Below are 26,528 nucleotides of genomic sequence, written 5' to 3'. Positions count from 1 at the left end.
GGTCGTCTTGTATTTTATCTGGCAACTACGTGCCGGTGCCACGTGGCAAGGAAGAAGATGTCTGGTTTCTGGTCGTACCATTAGACACTGAGTCTTCTTTCTCATTAAAATACCACAGAGCGTAACATTATGGCCAGAAATATACAGAACATAAAGGCTCAGGAAAAGATGTTTGATTCTTTACGCAGACCCAAGGCCTGCTGGCTTTCCGTCTGATCTAGAACAGGTGACCCCAAACAGGCTGAGCATTTACAAGGTTGTTTTGGGCTGTGCCACTGATTTGCTGAATGACCCAAGGCCTGCTGGCTTTCCGTCTGATCTAGAACAGGTGACCCCAAATGGGCTGAGCATTTATAAGGTTGTCTTGGGTTGTGCCACTGAACTGCTGAATTATCTTGGGTGGATCATGTAACATTTGTTGTCTCCATCCTTGATCTGCAAAATTGAGAGCTATGGTCATGCTCTCAATCTCAAGTGTTTCCTGAATACAGGAAGCCCTGAGAGTCCTCTTAAGTGCTTGCCACTCAAATGATCCACGGACCCACACCGTTCACATCACTTGAGAACTTGTTAGACATGCAGGCTCCCCGGGCCCTGCCACACACCTGCATCAGATCTTGCTTTTTAAGGAGATCCACAGGTGATTCCTGTGAAGACTAAAAGCGCTGTTCTAAGTGCCCTGCGTAAAAAGCACCAGGCAGACTTTCACACGACCCTTTGCTTCCATCCTTGAAGGTAAGACAGGGAAACTTGCTAAATCCTGTGAATCATTTGCATTTTTCTGTTCTCTTCCAATTTTGGTTTTTCTAGAACTCTTTGGTCTGAGGAGTGGAGGGGGGTGAACAGTATCATGGGCTGGATTTGGTTTCAAGTTGGGCTGTAGCTCCCTGAGAAGTCATGGCCATGTTTGGGGTGCCCCCTGCGTGGGCAGGGGTCGCGGTAGCTCTGACGTTCCTGAGGCTGTTGCTGTGCCCCTAGGACTAAATCGCCGAGGGTGAGGGCTTCTTTGAGAGAAAGGTTTGTTTTGTGGTCCTCAAAGGTGATAAGGACACATCCCTGGCTTTCTTGTCCTAGCTGCTTTATTGCCACCAGTTGCTGTGCAGCTTTTTGCAGGGAGAGATGCAAAGGCCAGGGACCTCCCATAAGATAGCCTGGCCGTGTTCTCCTAACCCCTGGTAGGATGAGACACTCTGCCCCATCAAAACAACCTCAGACAGATGGTTTGCAAGCTTCATTCAGCTGAAGGCCTTTGTCCAGGGCTCGGAGTGGGGTTTGTTCCCTGGGCTGCCTGGCAGGAATTAGTCTTGTCTTCTGCTTGTTCCATGGACTTGAAACTGGCATCACATATCAGACTGAGTGCCTCTTTGTAAGATAATCTTGTGGGAGACAAAAGGGAAGAGATGGGTGGAAGCAGTGGCTCTGGGCAAAGAAAGCTGCCCAACGTAGCTGGAGGGTACTGGAGGCTCGCCTGGCCTGGCCCCATCCTTTTCCTACTGAGGGAGCTGAGACACACAGACATTCCCAAGGGCACACCAAGGCTGGGCTGCTCACACCCCATGCAGCACTGGGGCCCAGACAAGCCAGAGGAAGGCTGGGTTTACCAAATGGGGCAGCTGAGAGAGGGCAAACCCAACCAGGGAGGCAGAGACCTAGCTCTGTCCTGGCCCCATGGTCCAAGCAGCTGCCAAGGTTCCCTTTGGCCCTGAGGTCTTGTCTGTATGAATAAGAGAAAATAAACCACAGCGCCCAGTGTCCCTGGCCTTATTGGTCAGCCATCTGAAAGACAGTGAGGGGCCTCTGACCCAGGACTGATAGCCAGCCCCAAACCTGTTTTTTGTTTTTTGTTTTTGTTTTTTTTTTCCCCAGTGAACAGAAACATGTTAAACTTGCTGCCTCACTCTGTTTGGTCTGTTCAAACAGAATAGCATAGAAGGTGGCCTCTAAACAAGAGAAACTTATTTCTCCCAGGTCTGGAGCCTAGAAGCCTGAGATCTGAGTGCCAGCATGTTCGGGTGAGGGCCCTCTTCCAGTCACAAACGTCTTGTTGTGTCCTGATAGGGGGTGGGGGGCAGGGAGCTATGTGAGTTCCCTTCTAAGGCCCCAGTCCCATACATGAAGGCTTCGCCTCATTCCCTAATAATAAGCGACTCCCAAAGGCCCCCACCTGTAACACCTTCACCTTGGCGTTAGGACCCCAACGTGTGAATTTGGGGCTGATCCATTCAGAACAGGACAGGTATTATCTCAGCATAACAGTTGTGTAGAAAAGTGGACACACCGTAAGTGGTCAGCTCAGTGAATTTTCACAAAGTGGAAACAGCATCTCAGAGGTGACCCCCTTCCAGCCTAGACTTGATTTTCTCCAATTCCCTGCCACAGCCCAGAGGATTCCTCCCCTTCCGGGTACGGTTCCAGAGGTTTAAGTAAGTGGAGCCCGAGTTGCTGTGGCTAATTGTTCACCAGCCAGAAGCCTGGCAATGGCGTCTTTGACCTGCAGCCTCCCACTGTCTTTTCTCCCATCCTCCTAGTTTCTTCTCCTCGTAAGTTGTCTTGTTCTTTCGCTTCCCTCCAACACACCCTCTGATCCAGACCCTGCCCCGCGTTTTCACTTCTGCACATTCCTGGCCTTCCCAATCAAATCCCTCCTTCTGTCTAGCTAGGATAATTGTTTTCTTATTCAGTTCTTACTGAAATAATTTTTGTTCCTAATTTAACAAAGAACTTGTTGACATGTTATTTTTTACCCAGAGGGAGAAAAAAGCAGTGATTTTAGATTTTTCTTTTTTCTTTTTCTTTTTCTTTTTTTTTTGCATGGGATCCTTGTGGAGTTATTTTTCCTTTATGGCTGTCAATGAAGTTTTCTCTTGAAGTTCATGCTTTCCCTCCCTGTAGGCATTCTCCACGTGCCGCATTGTTGTCTGCCCAGGTGAGTTGTGTATAGAAGCCTCATGTGTGTAAACTGCAGTGTGTAAACTGCTGAGTGTGTGCTTGGCACCTAGGACTTACTATTTTATTTCTTTCCTGAAGGCCCGGGGAGGGTTATAGCTTTATAAAAAAAAAAAAAAAAAAAAATGATACATCAAGAAAACGAGTCACAAGTTAGGCCCTTTATTTCCAAATTCTCTTTAATGCTTCTCTCATTTTTGCTGCATCTTTTTACATCATGAAAGTATCCTTTCCTTATCTTTCTATCTTACTAGAAAATTGTTGAAAATCTATCTCAAGCCATACAAGATGGGGATAAAATGGTAACCTTGAAGATCCTCAGGCAGATCTTTAATTTTGTGGGCAGGGGCGGGGTTGGGGTCTATGTGAGGAAGGATTGTATAAGGGTATGTATTTCTCTAGTGCTGCCATGGCAAAATACTACAGACCAAGTGGCTTAAGGAACAGAAATTAATTGTCTCACAGCTCCGGAGGCTAGAAGTTGCAAAATCAAAGTGTCGGCAGGTTGGCTTGCTTGAGGGCTCTGAGCCACGATCTGTTCCAGGCCTCTGTCCTTGGCGTGTAGATGGCCATCCTCTTTGTGTGTGTCTCTGTGTCCAGATCCCCCCTGGCCCTTTTTTTTAAGATTTTTTTTTTAACGTTTATTTATTTTTGAGAGTGAGACAAAGTGCACAAGCAGGGGAGGGGCGGAGAGAGAGGGAGATAAAGGACAAAAGTAGGGTTTGTGCTGATGGCAGAGAGCCCAGTGCAGGGCTCAAACTTGTGAATTGCGAGATCATGACCTGAGCCGAAGTTGGATGCTTAACCAACTGAGCCACCCAGGTGCCTCCGGATTTCCCCTTTTTGTAAGGACACCAGTCACATTGGATTAGGGTACACTCTAACGTTCTCATTTTAACTTGATGGCCTCTGTAAAGACCCCGTGTCCCAATGAGGCCACATTGTGAGGTGGTAAGGGTTAGGACTTCAACATAATCATTTTTGGCAGGAGGGTGAGGGGAGCCACATTTCGGCCCATACCAGCTGAGTCCGTGTGAGAACCATGGTGATGCTTATAGTTTGGGAGGTCAGCGGCGGTGTGGCCTGGCGGCCTGGCCACACAGGGTGAGAGTGGAGATCAGAATGTTGCCCTGTGAGGCATGGGCCCCATGCCTGTCCTCAACCCCACTCTTCCCCTGGCACCTCAGCTTGCCATTGTTTATATTAGCATGGCCTTCCGGGAGTCAGAAAGCAAGGAGGCCTCGGAATAAACGATGGGCCTCAGCCCCTGTTATTGGCAGCATGTTTGGGGTCTTAGACCACTCCTAACTAACTCCCACCTCTTAACCTCAGCTGCCCTGTCTGTAAAGTGGGTATAATACTCAGGATTCCTGGGAGAGGTGAATGATGCCGCTTACAAGATGTGTTCACTACAGTGCCAGGCGCAGAGCACATGCTCAATAAGTGGCTTATGGTTGTTGTTTGTATTCCTTATCCTAAATAAGCACCCTGATGGGAGTACTTTGTATGTGGTACACGGTGACAGTTATGTTCTTTTAGCTTCTGGTTCTGATAGAAGTGGTCAGCATGATCTCCTCTTTTGGTGTAGCACTTTATAAGTCAGTTATCTACTTGATCCTTAGAGCTTTGTGAGAAGAGGTAGATGGCATTATCCTCATTGTCCCAAAGGAGTAACTGAGGGCAGAGAGACCCTGGATCACGCCCACCCTGGTGGGCGAGTGACAGCATTAGAAATGAGCTTCAGGTCTTTTCATGCTTTGTCTGGGTCCCTGTGGTAAAAAAAAAAAAAAAAAAAAAAAAAAAAAAAAAAAAGGTGGGGGGAGAGACAGTGAGGTGGGAAAAATGGATACTTTTTAATTTTATTTGTACAAAGTGGAAGAATTATTTTTTGAGTAGGAAATATGCTCACATGTCCAAAAATTCAGTCTTGTTCTCACCCTGAACTCTCTTCCTTTGACACTCGCATCCCCTGTGGATAATCCCTATTGTTTCCTGTGTGCCCTTCCTGGATTTATCCCCCGCCTTCCACTGTTGCTTTATGCAGACACAAATACGCATATTTCTTTTCTTCTCTTTCTTATGTAATTGGTAGAATACTGTACTGTTCTGGGCCTAACTTTTTTCCCCACTAAGTAGTGTATGCTGGATATCCTTTTATGTCAACGGGTAGAGAGCTTCATCATTTTCGTCACAAACTTTATTGAGGTATAGCACCTGCAGTGACACATACGTGTTCTTGAGGGTACGGCACGGTGAATTTGTACATAGATGTGCACCCACGCCACCATCACCTACAGCAGGATACAGCACTCCCAGCCATTACCCCCTCCCAAAGCAACCATGGGTCTGCTTTCTAAATCTCCTGATTGGTTTTCCCTGTTTTTGATCTTTGTTTCTCTCTGATTTTTTTTTTTTCTTTTTTAAATTTTATTTCTTTTTGAGAGCACGCACGAGCTGGAGAGGGGCAGGGAGAAAGGAGTACAGAGGATCCGAAGTGTGCTCTGCACTGACAGCGAAGAGCCCGAAGCGGGGCTTGAACTCCGTGCACAATGAGATAATGACCTAAACTGGAGTCGGACGCTTAACCGATGGAGTCACTCAGGCATCCCCTCTCTGATTTTAAAAAACAGACCCATTGTTTATATCAGCACTTCTTTTTTTTTTTTAATGTTTTATTTTTTGAGACAGAGCATGGGCAGGGGAGGGACAGAGAGAGAGGGAGACACAGAATCCGAAGCAGGCTCCAGGCTCTGAGCTGTCAGCACAGAGCCTGACGTGGGACTTGAACTCACGAACCGTGAGATCATGACCTGAACCGAAGTCAGACGGTTAACCCACTGAGCCACCCAGGTGCCCCATATCAGCACTTCTTAAATGTTAGCATGCATCAGAATCACATGGAGGTGTCATTAAGCATGGAGTCCTGGGCCATCCCGAGTTTCTGATCTAGCAGGCCTGGGGTAGTTCCACAACAGCCCGTGTTTCCAAGCCCGTAAGTGATGCCAGTGCTGTTGGTCCACAGCCACACTTTGCATAGCCCCAGTGTATTAGAACTATGGGCTATGTAACCTGCCCCTGATAGATGAAAACAACTTGGATTGCTTCCATTAGTTTATTGTTCAAAACAGTGCTGCCGTGCATAACCTCATCACATGTCATTGTGAACGTGGCAGGTATTACCACAAGATAAATTCCCAGAAGTGGAGTTGCCACATCAAAGGGTTGATGCGCTTGTAATCTCAATAGAAATTGCCAAATTGCCCTTCCAAAGGGGTGGTCCATTTTGCACCCCCATCAGTGGTGTGTGAAGGAGAGGTTGTTTCTCCACAGCCTCAGCGAGAGTATGTTGTCAAGCTGTGGATCTTTGCCAATGTGATGGGTATGAAATGGCAGCTCATTGTAGTTTTCATCTGCATTTCCTTTCTGCGTAAGGTGGAGCATCTTTTAAATTTTTTCTGTAAATTGTTTGTATCCTTTGCCCATTTTTCTTTTGGATTTTTGATCTTTTTATTATCAAGTGTTTTACATATTAGCAAGGTTAGTCCTTTGTTTATGATCTGAATTATAAATATTTCCCCCTTAAATGATCATTTCCCTTTTGATTTTGCTTGTGGTGGTTTTTTTTTTTTTTTCATATCTGAGTTCTTTTAGAACATCACACTAACATGGAAACAGAGTTGGCCATAAGCACAGAAGCTAACAGAAAGTGCATCTTATAAACCCAGATGTGCAGGCATTAGGAAAGGAACCAGGAGCAAAAACGCAGCCAGGATGGGCAGTGATGCTCTTTGAGCAACCAGTTTTTCACACAAAGGCTAGAAGTCTCATTGGCAGGTGCCCAGACTCCAAGGATCTAAGAGGTGGATGGGATGGCTACAGACAGCCACCAACCAGCTCAAGTCATGGGAGGAGGGCCGAGACCGCACAGTAGTACCCGGACGGGATGGGAACATGTGAGGCAGACCAGAGAAACTGCTTACAGGTGACACCAGAGGAAACAGGAATGTATCTCTTAGTCATAGGAAGCAAAGCAGGATGTCCATAAGAATGTTACTCCCGTAAAGGGGCAGCTGCTGACTGAGGCTGTTGGTCAAAACAGCCAAGGCTGTTATTGATTACTCTAGCTTTCTTTTTACTTTTTTTTTTTTAACTTTTTTTTAATGTTTATTTATTTTTGAGACAGAGAGACAGAGCACAAATGGGGGAGGGGCAGAGAGAGAGGGAGACACAGAATCGGAAGCAGGCTCCAGGCTCTGAGCCATCAGCCCAGAGCCTGATGCAGGGCTCGAACTCAGGAACCGTGAGATCGTGACCTGAGCTGAAGTTGGACGCTCAACCGACTGAGCCACCCAGGCGCCCCTCTAGCTTTCTTTTTAAAAAATTTTTTTCAACATTTATTTATTTTGGGGACAGAGAGAGACAGAGCATGAACGGGGGAGGGGCAGAGAGAGAGGGAGACACAGAATCGGAAACAGGCTCCAGGCTCTGAGCCATCAGCCCAGAGCCTGACGCGGGGCTCGAACTCACGGAGCGCGAGATCGTGACCTGGCTGAAGTCGGACGCTTAACCGACTGCGCCACCCAGGCGCCCCTCTAGCTTTCTTTTTAAACTGTGATCAGAGATCAGCCAAGCAGATGCCACTTTTGATGAGGGCTGAGTAACTCGTCTACAGTTGGAAGATCGTTACTGAAGGTACTTTCTTCCAAAGCTAGAGTAATACCTACAGAAGGGCATATCGACATACTCCATGGGGGTGTGTAGGAAGGGGACTCCCAGAATGTTGTTATTGGAAGGTTGTCAGGGGTCATGTTGCCGGGGGTTACACACTGGTGGCCCATGGTCACCATGGCCCAGCAGGTCCGTTGTTTCTGGTCAGTTTGGTGTTGGCCCATAAAGTGTTTTTTAAAATTTTGAATTTGTGTGCAGTATCTTTTTTTTTTTTAATTTTTTTTTCAACGTTTATTTATTTTTGGGACAGAGAGAGACAGAGCATGAACGGGGGAGGGGCAGAGAGAGAGGGCGACACAGAATCGGAAACAGGCTCCAGGCTCTGAGCCATCAGCCCTGAGCCTGATGCGGGGCTCGAACTCACGGAGCGCGAGATCGTGACCTGGCTGAAGTCGGACGCCTAACCGACTGCGCCACCCAGGCGCCCCCATAAAGTGTTTTTTAAAATTTTGAATTTGTGTGCAGTATCTTTTTTTTTTTAATTTTTTTTTCAACGTTTATTTATTTTTGGGACAGAGAGAGACAGAGCATGAACGGGGGAGGGGCAGAGAGAGAGGGAGACACAGAATCGGAAACAGGCTCCAGGCTCTGAGCCATCAGCCCTGAGCCTGATGCGGGGCTCGAACTCACGGAGCGCGAGATCGTGACCTGGCTGAAGTCGGACGCTTAACCGACTGCGCCACCCAGGCGCCCCTCTAGCTTTCTTTTTAAACTGTGATCAGAGATCAGCCAAGCAGATGCCACTTTTGATGAGGGCTGAGTAACTCGTCTACAGTTGGAAGATCGTTACTGAAGGTACTTTCTTCCAAAGCTAGAGTAATACCTACAGAAGGGCATATCGACATACTCCATGGGAGTGTGTAGGAAGGGGACTCCCAGAATGTTGTTATTGGAAGGTTGTCAGGGGTCATGTTGCCGGGGGTTACACACTGGTGGCCCATGGTCACCATGGCCCAGCAGGTCCGTTGTTTCTGGTCAGTTTGGTGTTGGCCCATAAAGTGTTTTTTAAAATTTTGAATTTGTGTGCAGTATCTTTTTTTTTTTTAATTTTTTTTTCAACGTTTATTTATTTTTGGGACAGAGAGAGACAGAGCATGAACGGGGGAGGGGCAGAGAGAGAGGGCGACACAGAATCGGAAACAGGCTCCAGGCTCTGAGCCATCAGCCCTGAGCCTGATGCGGGGCTCGAACTCACGGAGCGCGAGATCGTGACCTGGCTGAAGTCGGACGCCTAACCGACTGCGCCACCCAGGCGCCCCCATAAAGTGTTTTTTAAAATTTTGAATTTGTGTGCAGTATCTTTTTTTTTTTTAATTTTTTTTTCAACGTTTATTTATTTTTGGGACAGAGAGAGACAGAGCATGAACGGGGGAGGGGCAGAGAGAGAGGGAGACACAGAATCGGAAACAGGCTCCAGGCTCTGAGCCATCAGCCCAGAGCCCGACGCGGGGCTCGAACTCACAGACCACGAGATCGTGACCTGGCTGAAGTCCGACGCTTAACCGACTGCGCCACCCAGGATTCCCAATGTGCGCAGTATCTTTAAGTCAAGTGATTTCACGTAAAGATGTCTTTCTTTGCTTCTGGAATATCGAGAATCTGGACACACTGGGCTGTATCCCCCTCCCACGGCCTCCGTATCTGAGGAGCGACTTCCCCACTCCTTCATCTCCCCCGGGGGACACAGGCTGTGCAGTTTCCCACAGTTACCGACTCCCCTCCAGCGTGTCCCTGACAGTGAGACTACCTGTCAGTCACTGTGTGTTCCACTTCTAACTGTTCTTTTAGTAAGGTGGAGAAAGAAGAACGTGTCCCTCTCTCAAAGCAGAAATGTGAATGATAGACCAAGAAGGTGCGATGGTTGAAGGGAGTCAGTGGGAAGCATACTGTGGATGTGCAGATATCCCCTGGGTAACCAGCAGACCTCTGTGCCGAAAGGTTTTAGCTTACCACACCCAGACTGCTTTGCTCGTTTGGGTTACCCACCTGGTACCTGTCGGCATTTTGCTGCAACTCACAACCAGGGTGGCCTCCCTGGTCTAATAGCTCAGAGACGTGTTGCAAGTTACTTTTCAGAAAAAATTACACTAGGTTTCTGCCAAACCATTGCCAGCCTTTTTGAGAGCTCGTGCAAGACAGGGGCAGTGCTTGAAGAACAAGAACCCCAGCCTGGGTCCCGAGAGGGTTTGTATTAGAATTAGTGAGCAACCAAAAAAAAAAGAAAAATCTGCCGGAAACAGGGATTTGTTTATAGCCTCCTGGAAGAATACTTTGTGTTCACAAAGTATCCACCCAGCCTCCATAGCTCTGTGGAGAGCAGAAAGGGCCAAACCAGATCACTTGCCTGCTTTGATCAAAAGTAGGAAAGTAGCAGATAAGGGGAAAGCACCAGAGATCATGTGTATGAACCAGAGCATGTCTTCTCCGTATTTGTGGATGCTGCTACCCGTTATGATTGTAGGAGAAAGACCTCAAAGGAGCAGATTATCACCAGTAAGGATGTGGGGCAAGGGGAGGGTGTGAGTGGCTTGTGTTGACCCTGAGGTGGCATTGGGGGGCTGGGCTGGGGTGCGGAAGCCCCTGGGAGACCTGAGGATGGCCGGTATCCCTTAGCTCTCTCAACCCCGTGTTGTCAGCTGCTCTCCTTGTCCATTGAGACCCACTCCCTATGGCTGGCCCATCCCCCACCTCTATGTGGATGTGTCCTCTCCCCATCGCTGTGCCACCATCCGAGTGCAGGGCACCGACTGCACTGGGCGCTGTGCTCAGGTCCCTCAGAGCGAGGCTTCTGCTCCCTCTTATTCCCCCTCAGACTTCGGTCCACTTCTCACACGTGACCACTGGTGGGTTTGTTTTTTTTTTAATTTAAATATATAGAAGATGAAATTTGTGATCTTTACCATTTCTAAGTGTTCAGTAGCCGTTAAATGCATTCACATTGTCCTGCAAGGGATCTCCAGAATCCTGTTCATCTTGCAAAACCGCAACTTTGTAGCTATTATACAGCAACACCCCATTCCCTCCACAGCCCCCACCTAGCATTCTGGTTTGTGCCTATGATTTTGACTACTTCTACCTTATAGGATGGAATCATCCAGTATGTCTTTTGTGATTGGCCTATTTCACTTAGTATGATATCCTGTAGGTTGATCTGTGCTGTAGCATGTGACAGGATTTCCTTCCTTTTTAAGGCTGAATAGTGTTCTGTTGTATGTGTATACCACATTTTGTTTATCCATCCGTCAATAGACATTGGGGTCGTTTCCACCTTTGGCTATTGCGAAAAATGCTGCTGTGAACATGGGTGTACAAATATTTCTTTGAGATCCTGCTTTCAGTTGTTTTGAGTATATACTCAAAAGTGGAATTGCAGAATCACGTGACTCCATTTTTAATTTTTTTAAAGGGAATATAGTTGACATACAATGTTGTAATAGTTTCTGGTGTGCAACAAACATAGCGACTTGACATTACACTGTGCTCGTCACCAAAAGTGTAATCACCGTCTGTCACCATATGACATTATTACAGAATCATTGACTAGACTCCCTATACTGGACTTGTCATCTCCATGAGTTACTTTTAACTAGTAGTGTAGGCTTCTTAATCCCCTTCACTTATTTCACTCATCACCTACCCCCACTGTCTGGCAACCAGCCATCTGTTCTCTCTATATAGGAGTCTGTTTCTGTTTTGTTTTTTACATGCCACATAGAAGTGAAATCATAAGGTATTTATATTTCTCGGACTTCCTTTACTTAGCATAATACCCTGTAGGTCCATCCATATTGTCTCGAATGGCAAGATCTCCTTCGTTTTTATGGCTGAGTAATATCCCACTATATACCACATCTTCTTTATCAGTGGACACTTAGGTTGCTTCCATAATGTGGCTATTGTTAATAATGCTGCAGTAAACATAGGGGTGCATACATCTTTTCGAATGAGTGTTTTCATTTTATTTGGGTAAATACCCAGTAGTAGAATTGCTGGATTGTATGGTATTTCTATTTTTAATTTTTGGGGGGGAAACTCCATACTGTTTTCCACAGTGGTTGGACCAATTTACATCCCCACCAACAGTGCACAGGGGTTCCCTATTCTCCACATTCTCACCAACGATTGTTATTTTTGTCTGATTCTAGCCATTCTGACAGGTGTGAGGTATTCTCTCATTGTAGTTTTGATTTGCATTTCCCAGATGATTAGTGATGTTGAACATGTTTTCATGTGTGTTGGCCATCTGTATGTCTTCTTTGGAAACCTGTCTATTCAGGTCTTGTGCTCATTTTTAATCAGATTATTATTGTGTGTGTGTTGACTTGTATAAATTCTTTATATATTTTGCATATTAACCCTTTATTAGATCACTTGCAAATAATCTCCTTCCAGTTTGTAGGTTGCCTTTTTGTGTTGTTGATGGTTTCCTTTGCTATGCAAAACCTTTTTATTTTGGAGTAGGCCCAATAGTTTATTTTTGCTTTTGTTTCCCTTGCCTTAGGGGATATATCCAGAAAAATGTTGCTAAGGCTGATGTCCAAGAGATTACTGCCTATGTTTTTGTTTGTTTAGGAGTTTTTATGGCTTCAGATCTTACAGTTAGGTCTTTAATCCATTTTGAGTTTACTATTTTTAATTTTTTAGGAACTACCATACTGTTTTCCATAGTGACTACCATTTTACAGTGCATAAAAGTTCAAATTTATCTACGTCCTAACCAACGCTTGTTCTTTTTCATTTTTTTTTTAATTGTAGCCATTCTGATGGATGTGGGGTGGTTTCAATTTGTACTTCCCTAACAGTAATGATGGTGAGCACTTTGTCACACACATGTTGACCATTTGTACATCTCTTTTTTTTTAAGTTTATTTATTTTTGAGAGGAGGGGGGAGGGGCAGAGAGAGAGGGGGACAGAGAATCAGAAGTAGGCTCTGTGCTGACAGCAGCAAGCCTGATGTGGGGCTCAAACTCACGAATCGTGAAATCGTGACCTGAGCCGAAATTGGACGCTTAATCAAGTGCCTCCAGTTGTATGTTTTTTTTAGATAAATGTCTGTTCACATCCTTTGCCCATTTTTAATCTGGTTGTTTCAGTTTTTTGGTTGTTGCTGTGTTGTAGTTTTAGCCTCTGTAGTTTTTAAGTATGAGAATTTGGTGCACATCCACTAACCTCCAAGAGGGCAGGTCTGTGCCCATCCTTCATGGTCTTCTCCCAGCACCCAGAATGGAGCTCTGCACATGGTTTATTTGTTGATGGAAAACATGCTTGTGGCTCTCAACAGTGAAGGAACAAAAGAATGTATTAACTCATGCACTGATTCTTGTTTCAAGAGGGGTCTAAGGCTATGGTCACATCTCTTTGGAACCATGGTATTTGGGGGTGAAGAATAACAGGTGACCCTGAATAGGCCTTAAAGAAGATAACCCAAAGTCTTGACAGGTGTTATTTCACTACTGTTAGACTATACTTGAGTTTAAATCCCATTTTGCCTAGGGATGCTAGTCTTTTTTAAAAAAAATTTTTAATGTTTATTTTTGAGAGAGACAGGGTGCAAGCAGGGGAGGGACAGAGAGAGGGAGACAGAGAATCCAAAGCAGGCTCCAGGCTCTGAGTGGTCAGCACAGAGCCTGACGCGGGGCTTGAACTCCTGGACCGTGAGACCATGACCTGAGCTGAAGTCGGACACTTAACCGACTGAGCCACCCAGGTGCCCATTACTCGTGATGCTGGTCTTGATGGAACTCTGCATGTGTTCAGTTATTTTATAGTTTCAAAATATACTACAATTGAACTTGTCTCCTCTGGTCCTCCATTCTGAAGGAGGCTAGGAAAGTGTCATCGCAGCCATCCTCTTGCCTCTAGTGCCTTCTCCGCCGGCCAGTGCCTGACTCCCCTCCCAGCCCTCAGCCCCTGGGTGGGCCAGTCCCCCTGTGTTGCCCGTTGTCTCACTGACAGCCCTCTCCGTCTCTCATCCTGCTTTAATTCCGGCCTCCATGCTTCCTTATTGTGGATCCAGAGGCAGTTCCCTGACTGGTGTCCTCACCTCCAGGCACGGCGCTGTTCACTGCTGCCAGAGTAAACTTTCCAAAACCCGTATTTCGTCATTTGCCTGTTGGATTTGAATTCTTCCATGTGTCCCATGTTGCCCCCAGGACAAAGCCCACCCCCTTTCACGAGGCGCCCAGGCACTCAACAGGCGCTGCGGTCTCATTCCCTGCAGCCTGTGCAGACACTACCTCCTCAGCCTAGATGCCTCCCTCCCCACCCCCCCCCCCCCCCCCGTGCTTCTCCCCAAGTTCCGGTGTCCTCCTGTTCACCTTGACCTGCTGCCCACTGCGCCCACCCAGACAGGGTTGGGCCCTGGCCTGCCGGGGCCCGCTGGGGCGCTCTCTTTGCCTCTTGGCCCCACGTGCCTGTCTGTAGGGTAATTGTACGTTTACTTATCCGTCTCCTCACCGGTCTGTGTGCTCTGAAGTCCGGCCAGTATCCCTTATCTCCACACTCCGGCAGTTAGCCCAGTGCCCCTTACAGAGTAGGTTTTTGTGGAAAGGAGGAGGGAGAGGAAAAAGGCAAGTCTGTCTGATTCCAGAGTTCATGTGCTCGCTGCCCTCTCCCCCCTCAGCGCCGTGGACCATCCCGTTCTCTCCGTCCCGGGAGACAGAGGGGATGGTTTGACTCCCAGCGTGACCCAGTCAGCTCTGCTTCGCTCCGTGGCCACCCCGAAACTCACCGGCCCTGGTCCACCTTCTGGTAAACGCATCCTGGCAGAGACAGATGACTCATGTGTGTGTGACTCGGCGTGAGCACAGCACAGCTGGAAAGGCAGCCAGAGAGTCTGCTTGGTGGAGCCAGGGGGGCGTTTACAGAGCAGCAGACACCCAGCGCGGGTTCATGAGCCCTTGCAACCCTAACCTGCTAACTGGAACAAAAGTATAAATCCTCCTCTGTCTGTGGAGAACGAGGCCGCCACAGCATGGCTATACAAGGCTTATTACATGTCTGGGATGCTGTCTAATTTATTACTATTAAATAATATTTTAATAGACTGCCATTTATGGCATGTTTGCCATGGGTGTAGGCACGGTGATAATCATCTTGATACAAATTATTTCATTTAATCCTCACACTAGCCCAACAACAGAAATAATAACAAATATACATATGGCACTTGCTATGTACTAGATATTGTTCTCTGCAGTTTGCTTTGAAGCCGTCTGATTCTGAGGGAAACCTTACGATACAGGAACTGCTGTTACTCTCGTTTTACAGATGAGGAAACTGAGGCACAGAAAAGTCACATATAGAGGTGCCCCAAAGTCACATAGGTAATGAGTGAGCTGTGATATAAACTCGGGCTTCTGGGTCCACACTCCTAACCCCTACTCCATGCTTCCGTGCTGAAGACGACAGTTCCATCTTCCAGGGATGGAAATTGTGGTTCAGAGAGGTTGGTCACTTCTGTATAGTTGCACAGCCAGGGAGCGATCGAGATGGCTTGTCTCTTACCCTGGCTCCTAACCACTGCGCTCTCCTGCCCAGATGCAGGAGATGTAGTCATCACCGTTTGTGCTTGGTTCTCCTTAATCCTCCCCATTGGCACTTACCAAGGGTGACGCCCACGGGGTGGGTAGGATTCTAGGGAAAAAGGTTTCTTCCAAGTCTAGGGGTACGGCATGGCGCCTTCTGCTTCAGAGATCTCTTCAGTTTGGGGTCCCAGAGCATTTCCTCAGCCTGGGGATGCTGACATGGCTTTTCTTACCTCCACAGATAGTGAGACTGTGCACTACCACTATGGGCCGAAGGATCTGGTCACCATCTTGTTCTACGTCTTCATCACCATCATCTTGCACGCTGTGGTTCAGGAGTACATTTTAGATGTGAGTGACGCTGTCTGGATTCTGAGAGCACAAGCTGGGGAGATGCAGTGGGCAGAAGGGCCTCGCCTTAGAGGACACTGCAGCTCTGTGCCCCTTTCCCTCCTAATCTGCATGCCCTGATTGGTCCTATTGACTGGACATCCATTGTGACACACTGTGGTTTCTGTCCCCTCTCACAGCCTTCTTAGTGCATGGGATGCAGCGTTTACTGCATGAGGGGACAGCTGCCCGAAATGGCAAGACACAGTGCTTATGGGTCTGTCATATGTGGCCTGATTGTGGGGTGTTTTCTTTACATCTAGGCTGAGGACCTCAATCTGGCCGCTTTCTCAACATGCTTGCCTTGAACTGAGCGCTCCATGCACACAGCAGGCTTACACTGAATGGCCTGAGCCATGGCCGCTTCAGACTGCTATCCTTTCAAGGGTAGAAAATGGGAGTTTGAAGCCACCCATTACGAATGCACCTGCATATATTAATATGCAGGATTCTCTTTATTCTTTAGAAAATCAGCAAACGGCTTCACCTCTCCAAGGTGAAACACAGCAAGTTCAACGAATCTGGACAGCTGGTCGTCTTTCATCTCAGCTCTGTGGTATGGTGCTTCTACGTGGTGGTGACGGTGAGTGGCCCCGGGGACCGCTGAAGCACAGGGCCTGGGCTTCCAGCAACACATCTCTTCTCAGATGGCTGATAAAATGACCATGAAGGGCTAAGCAGGGAAGGAAAAGAGTCAGGAGCAGTTTGTAAAAGCTTTGAGCAGTTTCTTGGAACTACTACTATTTTTGTATCCTCATGGTAGGAGAGAGGGGCCAGATGGTGTAGATGCTCTTTTAAAGCTGCAGAGAGCCCTCTTGTCCAAAAATAAACCCTTGTTATAGTTATTCTGTGATGCTATGATAATGGTACCATACCTCTACACAGCGCTGTATCATTTGACAGTGTCCTCCTACCAGTGCTATCCCACGAGATGAGTTGTTTGTTTATTCTGGTCCCCATGTTGATAGATTGATGGCATCCAAGATCAAATTTTGCAGTGTCCCCATGGTCATGTGGTTCTGAGGTGGCAAGGACCAGACTGGGACTTAGGAGTCTGGTTCCAAGTTCAGCACACTTTCTGTTTTACCACACTGGCCTCCTGCAAGCATCCCCTTGTCCGCACATCAAATCCTGTGAGAGTCAGTGCCATTCCCACAAATGCCTGGGGGACCAGACAATTTATCTACCTCTCCTTTCTACACAATAGGACTCTGATTTCAAGCAGCCTTTGATACACCAGAATTCCTTACTAGCAAGGAATGCGGACAGTCCTTTGGGGTTCGCTGTAACAAGACCTGGCCTGTGATGCATGAAAGTGTTTAATTAGAAGCCCCCCACCCCCACGTGAAATAACTCCTGTCTGTAACTTGGTCCCTTTTTCTAGAGCTAGAGTAGTCCTGTGAGAAACACAGGCCTAGGGCTTGGAAAATTCAGCAACCCTGTGATCTCTAAGTTCCCTTCCCTGCCTTCCGCTGACCTCTCATTCCCTGCCTTCCGCTGACCTCTCACCCCCTTCCTCTTCCTTCAGTGACAGTGATGAACTTTCACATCCTAAGGAACTCTCTGCTTCCAGAGCTCAACGCTGAAATCACGTTCTGAGAGCAGGAGTCTGCATGTCCTTGTGTATATTGCTTGTATGTCTCTTATCCTTTAATCATGGAACCGTTTCCTAAACAGAACATTAGGAATTTTAAATGTAGGACCTGAGGCTTCTGTCCTCTTGAGCAGGACTGCCATGTTATACTGTCCCCAGAGGGAAAGATGTGCAGTGTGGCCCATATGAGGAGCGCCCCTTAATGTTGCACAGTGTGTGTCCAGGCCCCTTCAGGTCTAGGTAATGCTGCCTTTCAGACTTCTCCCAACCTCTCAGTGTTTGCCCGTGGAGTCCCTCTGCTGCTTTGAGGCTGAATGGCCTCAGGGTCTTTCAGAAGAAACATTGCCTCGTCTCTGAATCACTTCTACCCCTCCTACTTCAGCCCCAGATATTCTCCTGGAGCTGTGACACATTTAGACCAGATTCTGGAGGCCAAAAGCCATGTTATGTGACGTCTCTTCCAGTGCGTTAAATGCTCAACTGCTCTTGGTTTCTCTCAGGCCTTCAGGGGCTTAAAAATGATGCTCATTAGTCTGACAGCATGTAGCACTTTACTTGGGGAAGCTCATGACAGGCCTTTATTATGGTGACAGCCAGTTCCCCACTCAACATCTTCAGTAGAAAGTGGGGGCCATGGGGACCCTGGAAAGCTCCAGTGACCCCCAACTCCTAAGAGCACCATGCAGCTCCTGGCCCTCCTCTACTCCCACTGCACCATCCTGCAGGGAATAAAGATGATTGAAGAAGAAGGGAGGGTAGTTTTGTAAAAGGAGTGAGAAATAGCTAAGTGTTTCTTAAATCCTATTTTTCTGTTAGGATGAAATCTTCCTTGATTCTTGTCTTCCACCGTCTGCAGTCAGTTCATCAGCAGGTCCTGCGAACCCCACCTGCAGAGCTCATTGAGGTTCTATCCATGCTGTAGCCTGGCCCACCAGTTTCCACAGGGGAGATTTTGGCCCCTGGGGACATGGGGCTGGAGGGTGGAGCCCAGGAGCGCTGCTGAATGTCCTGCACCGCACGGGACAGCCCCCACCACCGAGAATTACCCAGCCCCAGATGTTGGTAGTGCCAAGGTTGGGAAGTCCTACTCCACAGTCCAAACCACCATTATCTCTTGCCTGGACCACTGACCATTGTCCTTCTAGATGGAGACGTTTCCTCTCTCGTAGCCTCCCTCCACAATCCGTTTTCTTCTGCTTAGCCAGACAGGTCTTTTTAGAACATAAATGAAGTCCTGCACCCTTGTGTAAAAGCCCCTTGTCCCTCTTGCAGCCAGTTAAGCCATTATCTTCCTCGCTTCTGTGATCTGGGTCCCACTATTACCCCTGCTCCTCTACCTCTCCTGGCTGTTCCTGATTCTTGCGCTTTGCGGGGGCGGTTCCTCTCCTCACATGCTCCACCCCCTGAATCCCATGGCCGACTCCTTCCCATCTGAGTCTCCACATAAATGCCATCTCCTCAGAGAACCCCCTCCCCCAGTTTGTACTGCATGCACTACACCCATTGCTGTGGCATTTTTCTCATTCATGCATATATTCTGTGCTGTCTGTCTGTCCCACTAGACCTCGAGCTGCTTGTGAACAGCCTGCATGCTCACAGCGTCTCTAGTGCAGAGCCCGGCAGGTACTAAGTGCTCACTAAACAGTGGTTGTGAGACTGAGGGGGTAAGCAGCAGTTACGTCTTCTTGCTCTGGCCCTTGACTGCTTTTAAAATAACAAGTCAATTGTTTTTGTAAACTTCTAGATGACCGTCTATTACATAAGAAATACATAAAAGGTTTTTTTTGTTTAAGTAAAAAAATTTGCCCCAGATCCCTCCCCCTAGAAGTAACTGGTTTTGGGTGGTGGGGTTCGGACATTTCTCTCTGCATTTATACAAGCAGAGTGATGAGAGTGTGACTGGACCGACCAATAATTTATGAAAAGATCAACCTCCTACTGTTAACCTACTATGGACTACTTCCTATTGACTGTTTCGAAAACACAACAAAACACGAGCACTCTATAGGGGAAAGCAGGGCGGGCCATGTTTGGTCTCCGTGCCGGCTTCCTGGGGATGTTTCCCTTCATGTTTTAAATCCTGAAGTCTGGTGCTCCTTGAGAGCCTGGTATGGGGAATGCTCTTCACCCTGGACTGATTTCCTGTTAACAGACTGGCTACTCAGAGCAGAACTTTAGTACATGATTGTTTCTGAAGGACAAACGCTATTGGTATGTCTGAATCTAGGTAGCAACTGTGGCTGTGTTATGACTGGATTCTGCTGTTTCTGTGGTTCTGTTTGTCCATTCACCAAAAAGGAAGGCTGCAGGGCAGGGGTGGGGGAGGAAGAGATTGCTCCAGTTTGCTCAGGCCTCACTTAGCTCGTAGGTTAAGGAGATAACAAAGGATTTCAAAAGTACCCAGGCCCCTCTCCCAGTGCCTGATGGGGCCTGGGATTCAGAGGGGGGTGGGGTGCAGGTGCTGGCTCTAGCCCTCTTGGCCCCCCATGATCTCAGGTACATGGCCTGCCAGACCTCTGAGGGCACCCCGGCCCCAGGCCGCCCTCAGGCAGCTGCCTGGCCCGAGGTCTGGAAAAGGCTGTTCTCAGAGCGGTGAGTCATTTTCCTCCGACTCCCCCACCCTCCCCCCTGCATACCCTCCCTGAACTCCCTGTGGACTGGACATTCACAAGCAGGCAGCATTTTTCTGGGGAGTTTTCTTGGCTTGTTGGCCTAAAAGTTCTGACCTCCTTGTCTCCTAAGAAAAGGCGCCAGGCCAAGGAGGTTCATGTTTAAAATCACAAGATCATCTGGGCTTTTAGGTTTTTCTCCATGCTGCTTCTCTTGGGCGGCCTCTTTTTGGGCAGAAGTTTTCCTCCCACCTCAGTCCCAGATGTACCATTTTCCTCCTTAAATACATTGCTGCTTCTTCCATCATGGTGCGTTCTTACCTCTGATTTCCCTGGACTGAGGTAGAGAGTGGAAGACCATATATATGGCTGTGTGCCTGGGTCCTCGTGAGCAGCAGAGAGGGAAGGCAGAGCCCGATAGCAGCAGTGTGGCAAAGTGCTCCTGTCACCCTCCAGAGGTCCCGGAACTTTCCATCTGTGTGTGACTGAGGGAGGAGGCAGTGGTAGGAAGAAAGGACTGGGAGTGAGGCTGTGAGGGGTTGGGGAGAGACCTTTTCCTTCAGAAATGTTACCATGACCACACTGGTGCATGTGCCTGACTGGACCTGTCACTTTGGTCACTGTGCTAATGGGGCCCCAGCTTGGGGGCTGGGGGCTGGGGACTATACCTGAGATGTCCAAGGTAATGTAGTGACTTGAGGGTGGGTAGGTCAGGCCTCACGTGGAAACACAGCTGTGGATCCACGAGGCAGTAAGTCAAGTGTTTGTCCCTGAACCACGTTGGCTTTGAGCACTGCTAACGCCCTGATCTTAGTCCCAGTGTGACATCTGAGTCTCGATCTCCTCATCAAAGCCGCCAGCTCAGTTTATTTTCTGACTTACTGAGGAACTGGGCTTGAGGTTATTGGGCCAGGACATTGGTGGCCCAGCTCAGATTTCACCTATGCTGCTGAAAAACCATCTCATTTCAGGAGCTACTTCCTGTCTTTTCCTTTATTAGCCTGTTTGTGGAATGGGGTCATATTGATCTAACCATCTCTGAGTGACAAATAAGAGCCTTGTTTTTTCCCTCAGAAGGGAGAAATCGCCTAAAGCGTTCATCATTGATTCATTCATTCAACCAACAAGTTTTTATTGGATTCCTGTAACGTCAGCTGACTCTTGCTTATGGTGGATTGTTTCCTCTTATGTTTTGTAATTTTGGATTGTAATCTCCTCTTTAGCAAGATTTTAATGCATAAGAATCCTGTACATCCTTGGATGAGAGCATGTCCCAATGGTGTCACAGTAGCATTAACACTAATTTCTTAGCTTGGTGGTTCCTGGACCATACAAGTGGTTATAAATTTGAACTCCAAACCCATCTGAAAGTGAACCCAAGGTTACAGATTTTCAAGGGCTAATATATTTTAGTTTTCATCCTGAGCACAGGGTGAGCAAACAGCTTCTTTATCTCCTTTTATTGTTGCCAGACTATAGTCGACCCTTTCTCTAGTCTAATCCAAACTAATGCAGACTCTAGTCTAACCTTCTCTTGAAGTTTGTAGCCATTGAGGGGTCCTGATATTTTTAAAAATCTTTTTCAATGTTTGTTTATTTTTGAGAGGGAAGGAGAGAGAATGAGAACGAGCGGGGGACGGGCAGAGAGAGAGGGAGACACACAATCTGAAGCAGGCTCCAGGCTCTGAGCTGTCAGCACAGAGCCCGACACGGGGCTCAAACTCACTGACCGTGAGATCGTGACCTGAGCCGAAGTTGGACACTTAACTGACTGAGCCACCCAGGTGCCCCAGGGATCCTGATTTTATACAAGGGTCTTGGGCTCCAACTCGCGAGGCATCATCTTCTGTTCCCACATGGGCATGACCACCCTGGCCCAAGACTAGGGCCTTGTGGGCTGCCTCAGCCTCCCCTTACTGCTTAGGCTTTTAGCCTTCTAGCCCTTTTGAATTCCAAAGGTTTTCCCTTTCTGGTAAAAACTTTTTGAATACAAAAGAATTAGTTGCTAGGTTTCACTCAGCATTTCTAGATGTTTTGTGATGGGAGGGTTTTCAGGTTACCTTGCCCACTCTGTAATAGGCCCTGGGGTAGGTGCTGGAGGTGTAAAGAAGGGCATGATGAGACCCATGAGCTTGCAGAGTAATGGAGATCTCTCGCAATGATGACCCAGTGTGGTATGTATCACACTTACACGGCCTCTGGGGTGAGGCCTCCTAGGGTGGCCTGTGCGGTCCTGCATTCTTTTTACTGCCAGAGTTGTGAAAAGCCAAAGCAGGCTTTTCATTTTTCCAGTGGATGGTGATTCTAGAGGTCACGTGCTTACTCATTCTACAAGCATTTCCTGAGTGCGTTCATGCCAGGCATCATGCTAGACACATAAACATGAGCTATCACATTTATTTCTAACAATAACTCTGGGAGGGTATTTTTGTCCTCATTTAAAGATGACCCAACTGAAGCTTAGGGAGACGAGCTTGCTCAGAGGCTAGAGCCAGTAAGTCCCAGATCCATGTCCAGACACAGGTCTTCAAACCCCAGAGTAGAGCATTTTCACAATAAAGAAGCCAGTTGAGGGCCAGGTGGCTCCCATTCAGAGAAGGCCTTCGTTTTCACGTTTCCTGTACCTTCCTCTTCCTGGCAGCTGGGGATTGGATGTGCCCCTGACCCCTAGGCCTGCCCAGGGCCCCAGCGGGTCTCATATCCACATCTCTAAACACTACCTCTTCTTGCCCACTACAGGAAGGATATTTAACAAACCCAAGAAGCCTCTGGGAAGACTACCCACACGTGTACCTCCCGTGAGTATTCTCATGACTTGGTCTCCAGGGAGGAGCAAGCTGGTCCACTGGCTTCCCCACCCCAGAGAACTCCAGGCCAGCTGGCAGGAGGAGCAGGTCGCACCCCAAGTCTGTGGGGGCCCAGTGTTGTAGATGGCAGTCTCATCCGGGAGCTGCTTCCTCCTAGGGCGCTTGACTGGACAACCCCCAAATGAAATGTCTTCTGCGGTAGCCCCCGTCACGGAGCGGGTGTCCTAGCTCAGGCTGCTGTGCCAGGACCCCGTAGGCTGCATGGCTTATAAACAACAGAAACTTCTCACAGTTCTGGAGGCCAAAAAGCCCAAGATGAGGACGCCAGCAGTTTTGGTGTCTGGTTCATAGATGGCTGTCTTCTGGCCGTATCCTCATGTGGAGGAGCAGAGAAGGAGCCCTCTGGGGTCTGTTTGACGAGGGCACAAATCCCATTACTGAGGTCCCCGTCCTCACTGCTAGATCTCCTCCCAAAGGCCCCCACCTCCTAGCACCGTCACATTGGGATTCGGGTTCCAACATAGGAATTTTGAGGGGACGCACACATTTAGTCCACAGCAGGCACCTAAACGGTCGGAAGACGGATACGCAAGCGGAGCATCTCCGTAACGCTCTCTGGGCTTTGTACGTCCTTGGTGACCTGCGTTCATGCACCACACACTGTCCACCCAGCCTCGCGTGGTGGGTGCCCCTCCAGAGGCAGCACCCCCTTCTCCTCCTGCTCTGTGCTGCCAAGACCCCAGAAAGGCAGCACCAGGTCTGCCTCCCACAGGACACCCTCCCTGCCGTTCCTGACCACCCTTCGGAACCACAACAGCACAGGGCTAACAGCTGCACGAGGACCCTCCTTTGCTTAAATCTGTTCACTCTTCAGTATATTGGTGCCCTGTCTTCCTTGTCCTTGCTCAGCCTTCCCTTCTCCAAGCTGAAGAACCTTCCTCCTCTGTACTCTTTTCACCATTTTTGTTTCTTTCTGTGGACTCCGTGTCCCATTAAGTGGTCCCGTCTGTGGAGCAGGGTCCCCGGGTGTGGGGCCTCCCTCCCGCAGTCCTGGCCCAGCTCGTCCCACGGTCCTGGGCCTCACCTTTTTGTCCTGTGTTTTGCGAGCACCTGCAGGGATAGTCTTCTCCCTCCCGTGTGACTCGTTTCCTTGTCTCCAGCTTCCAGGTGAAGTTTTTCTACCTGTGCCAGCTGGCCTACTGGCTGCATGCACTGCCTGAGCTGTACTTCCAGAAGGTACGGAAGGTGAGTACTCGTTTCCCCCTTGGAAGGTGCGTGCCCTTCACTCCCCTCCTGCTCTTCCCAGCCTCCTTCCCCTGAGCCTTCCAACAGAAGCGCAGAGCTGGGTGGGGACGGGGGACGTGTTGGCGGGTTGAGGAAAATGCTGAGCCAGCGAAGTCTCCGCAAAGATCTCCCTGAGAGCAGGCCACCAGCGGGTCTCCTGCCGCCCACACTAGACATGTGGCTTTGGGGGAGGCCTACCTCTTGTCTTCCGGGTAGTGGATCAGAGGTTTTTGCCTTTCCCAGTCTTTTTTTTTTTTTTTTTTTAAATAACCTTCCTCTGAATTATTTCCAGAAGCCCTGTTCCCCAGTCCCTGTCTCTTCTTTCTCAACCCAGCCCTGCCACATGGACCTGAAGCCAGCACCTTGTCCTCTGACTTCCCAGCAGCCTGGTGCATGGGCCTCTGGTGTGACCTGGGACTGTCTATGTCAGAGCAACCCGGCCTGCTGCCCTCTCGCCGCCCCTCTGTACCTCCCCTCTGCGGAGAGGAGGTGGGGATGAGCACATTTACTGCCTGCTTCTCTTGTTTGCAGGAGGAAATTCCCCGCCAGCTCCAGTACATCTGTCTGTACCTGGTCCACATAGCTGGAGCATACCTCTTAAAGTGAGTGAGATCCCGGAGCCTGTCACATTTCTGTGCCCTTTTATGTCCATGCATCTCTCCACACATTCAGTTAGGAGGCGGTTACTGCGCACCTTCTGTTTGCCAAGCACCGTGCTAAGACCTGGGGATACAAAGGTGGCGATTCCCTTGTCTTTAGTGGTTCATGCTCAGCCTAGTAGGAGTGACAGCAGAGGCACAGGTCAGGACAGCTTAATGAGATGATGGCTGTGCTACAATATGGGTCATCTGCCGTGGGAACCCAGAAGAGGGACTAACGCATCCCGAGACAGAGCCAGGGAAGGCTTCGAGGGATGCTAGCACTTGAATCGTGCCTTTGAAGTCGGAGGAATGGCCATGGCGTTTGGCCTTGAGTGTCTTTTACAAAAAGAATCCTACTGATGAGTAGATATGTTGTTGCTAATTTGGAATTTTCCTGAGCTTTATCCGAGCAGGATAGGAGAACACCCTGTACTTTCTCTGGGCTGACGTTTTAAGGGTTTGTGATGCATAACTTTCTGCTAAGCTGCTTGGAGGTCCTTGGGCCTGTCGTCTCCTAGGCCCTCACAGCAGGCTTCCTGTGAGGATGACTGACCTGGGGTAATGGAATTAGGAGGATGGCAGCTCTCAAATATGCTCTTATCCCTGGAGGCGTGAAATAGCATCGACACCTGGATGGGTCCTTGGAGGCCAAAGCCTCTATGGTGGGACCAGCCTTGCTCTTGTGCTGCACCCAGCAGTGTGTGGCGAGGACCAGGGTGAGAACCTTCAGGCAGGACCATGTGGAAAGAGCTTCTTGCTACTTGTCGGGTCCCTGCTGTATCGTCAGTGTTCCTCCCAAAGAAAGGAGATGCTCTAAGATCCGCTTTTCCCACAGCTGATGTGTCCCACGGAAGGAGAAGGGCAGGTGTCAGACCCTGTTTGGGCGAGTCCTGTGATTCTTGTTTTGGGATGAGGATAGAAGCGAGAGGGCAGGGAGCAGCAGGCCCTCCAAAACGAGGCCCATTCCCTTTCCAGCGATGCTGGTGCAGCCGCCTCTCTGCTCCTGTAAGGACCGTGGCCTGGCCTTCCTTTGCTTCCATCCTTGCTGTGGTTTTCAGAAGTGAGTGTGGGGACAGGAGAGACCCCTGACTACAGGATTTCCCAAGGGAGGCAGACCTCTGAAATGCTGAATGATTGCAGAGTCTTGTTTTGGTGAAGAGCTTGACTTTTAGAGGCCTTCACTTGCTTGACACGTACCTGAGCTCCTCCTCTGGGCCAGGCACTGCTCTTGGAGCCGAAGTTACCCCTGGGTGAAGTCAGACCAAGGCCTTGTTCTCTTGGGGTGTCCAATCTAGAGGGAGTCAGACAATTAACAAGAAAATAGCTTCCTATGTTGGTAAATGCGATGAAGAAAATACTGGGGGCGGCTGGGTGGCTTAGTTGGTTGAACGTCTGACTCTTGATTTCTGTTCAGGTCATGGTCCCAGGGTCATGAGATCAAGCCCTACATTGGGCTCCTCATTGGGTATGGAGCCTGCTTGAGATATTTTCTCTCTCTCCCTCTGTCCCTCTCCCCCTCTCCCCCTCTCCCTCTCTCCCTCTCTCTCTCCCTCTCCCTGCCTCCCTTCCCTCTCCCCTGAGATATTCATTCATTCATTCATTTTGTCTCTTTCTCTCCCTGCCCCCCTCCTCCTCTCCCCTGCTCACTAGTGCACTCTCTAAAACAATAAAGTAGGGTAATGTAACAGTGACCTGTCTACGTGGCACCTTTGTCGTGGGGAGGGAGGTGACTCAGGTTGAGGCAGGTATGACGAGAGTCAGGCATGTGAAGATCTGGGGGGAGAGCTGTGTGGGCAGAGAAACAGCAGGTGCAGAGGCCCTGAGGTGTTCGTAAAGCCCACCGTGGCTGGAATGCAGAAAATGAGTTGTTTTTTTTGTTTTTTTTTTAATTTTTTTTTTCAACGTTTATTTATTTTTGGGACAGAGAGAGACAGAGCATGAACGGGGGAGGGGCAGAGAGAGAGGGAGACACAGAATCGGAAACAGGCTCCAGGCTCTGAGC

The 26,528-nt window shown here is 48.7% G+C and overlaps 1 protein-coding gene across 2 annotated transcripts in view; it reads left to right on the top strand.

The window, feature by feature from the left end:
* TRAM2 (translocation associated membrane protein 2) overlaps positions 1–26,528 on the top strand; it is an 84,627-nt gene that overhangs the window by 49,180 nt on the left and 8,919 nt on the right. For both annotated transcript variants that reach the window (XM_043591647.1, XM_043591648.1), the window contains exons 3-7: positions 15,443–15,552; positions 16,058–16,174; positions 22,534–22,592; positions 23,762–23,846; positions 24,417–24,487. In XM_043591647.1, the coding sequence (XP_043447582.1) occupies positions 15,443–15,552; positions 16,058–16,174; positions 22,534–22,592; positions 23,762–23,846; positions 24,417–24,487 (442 nt within the window). The remainder of the gene's footprint in view (positions 1–15,442; positions 15,553–16,057; positions 16,175–22,533; positions 22,593–23,761; positions 23,847–24,416; positions 24,488–26,528) is intronic.

This window comes from Prionailurus bengalensis, chromosome B2, assembly GCF_016509475.1.
Source record: "Prionailurus bengalensis isolate Pbe53 chromosome B2, Fcat_Pben_1.1_paternal_pri, whole genome shotgun sequence".
Taxonomy (NCBI): domain Eukaryota; kingdom Metazoa; phylum Chordata; class Mammalia; order Carnivora; family Felidae; genus Prionailurus; species Prionailurus bengalensis.
The sequence above is the reverse complement of the archived record's forward strand: the minus strand, read 5'-3'. Positions and strand labels throughout refer to the sequence as shown.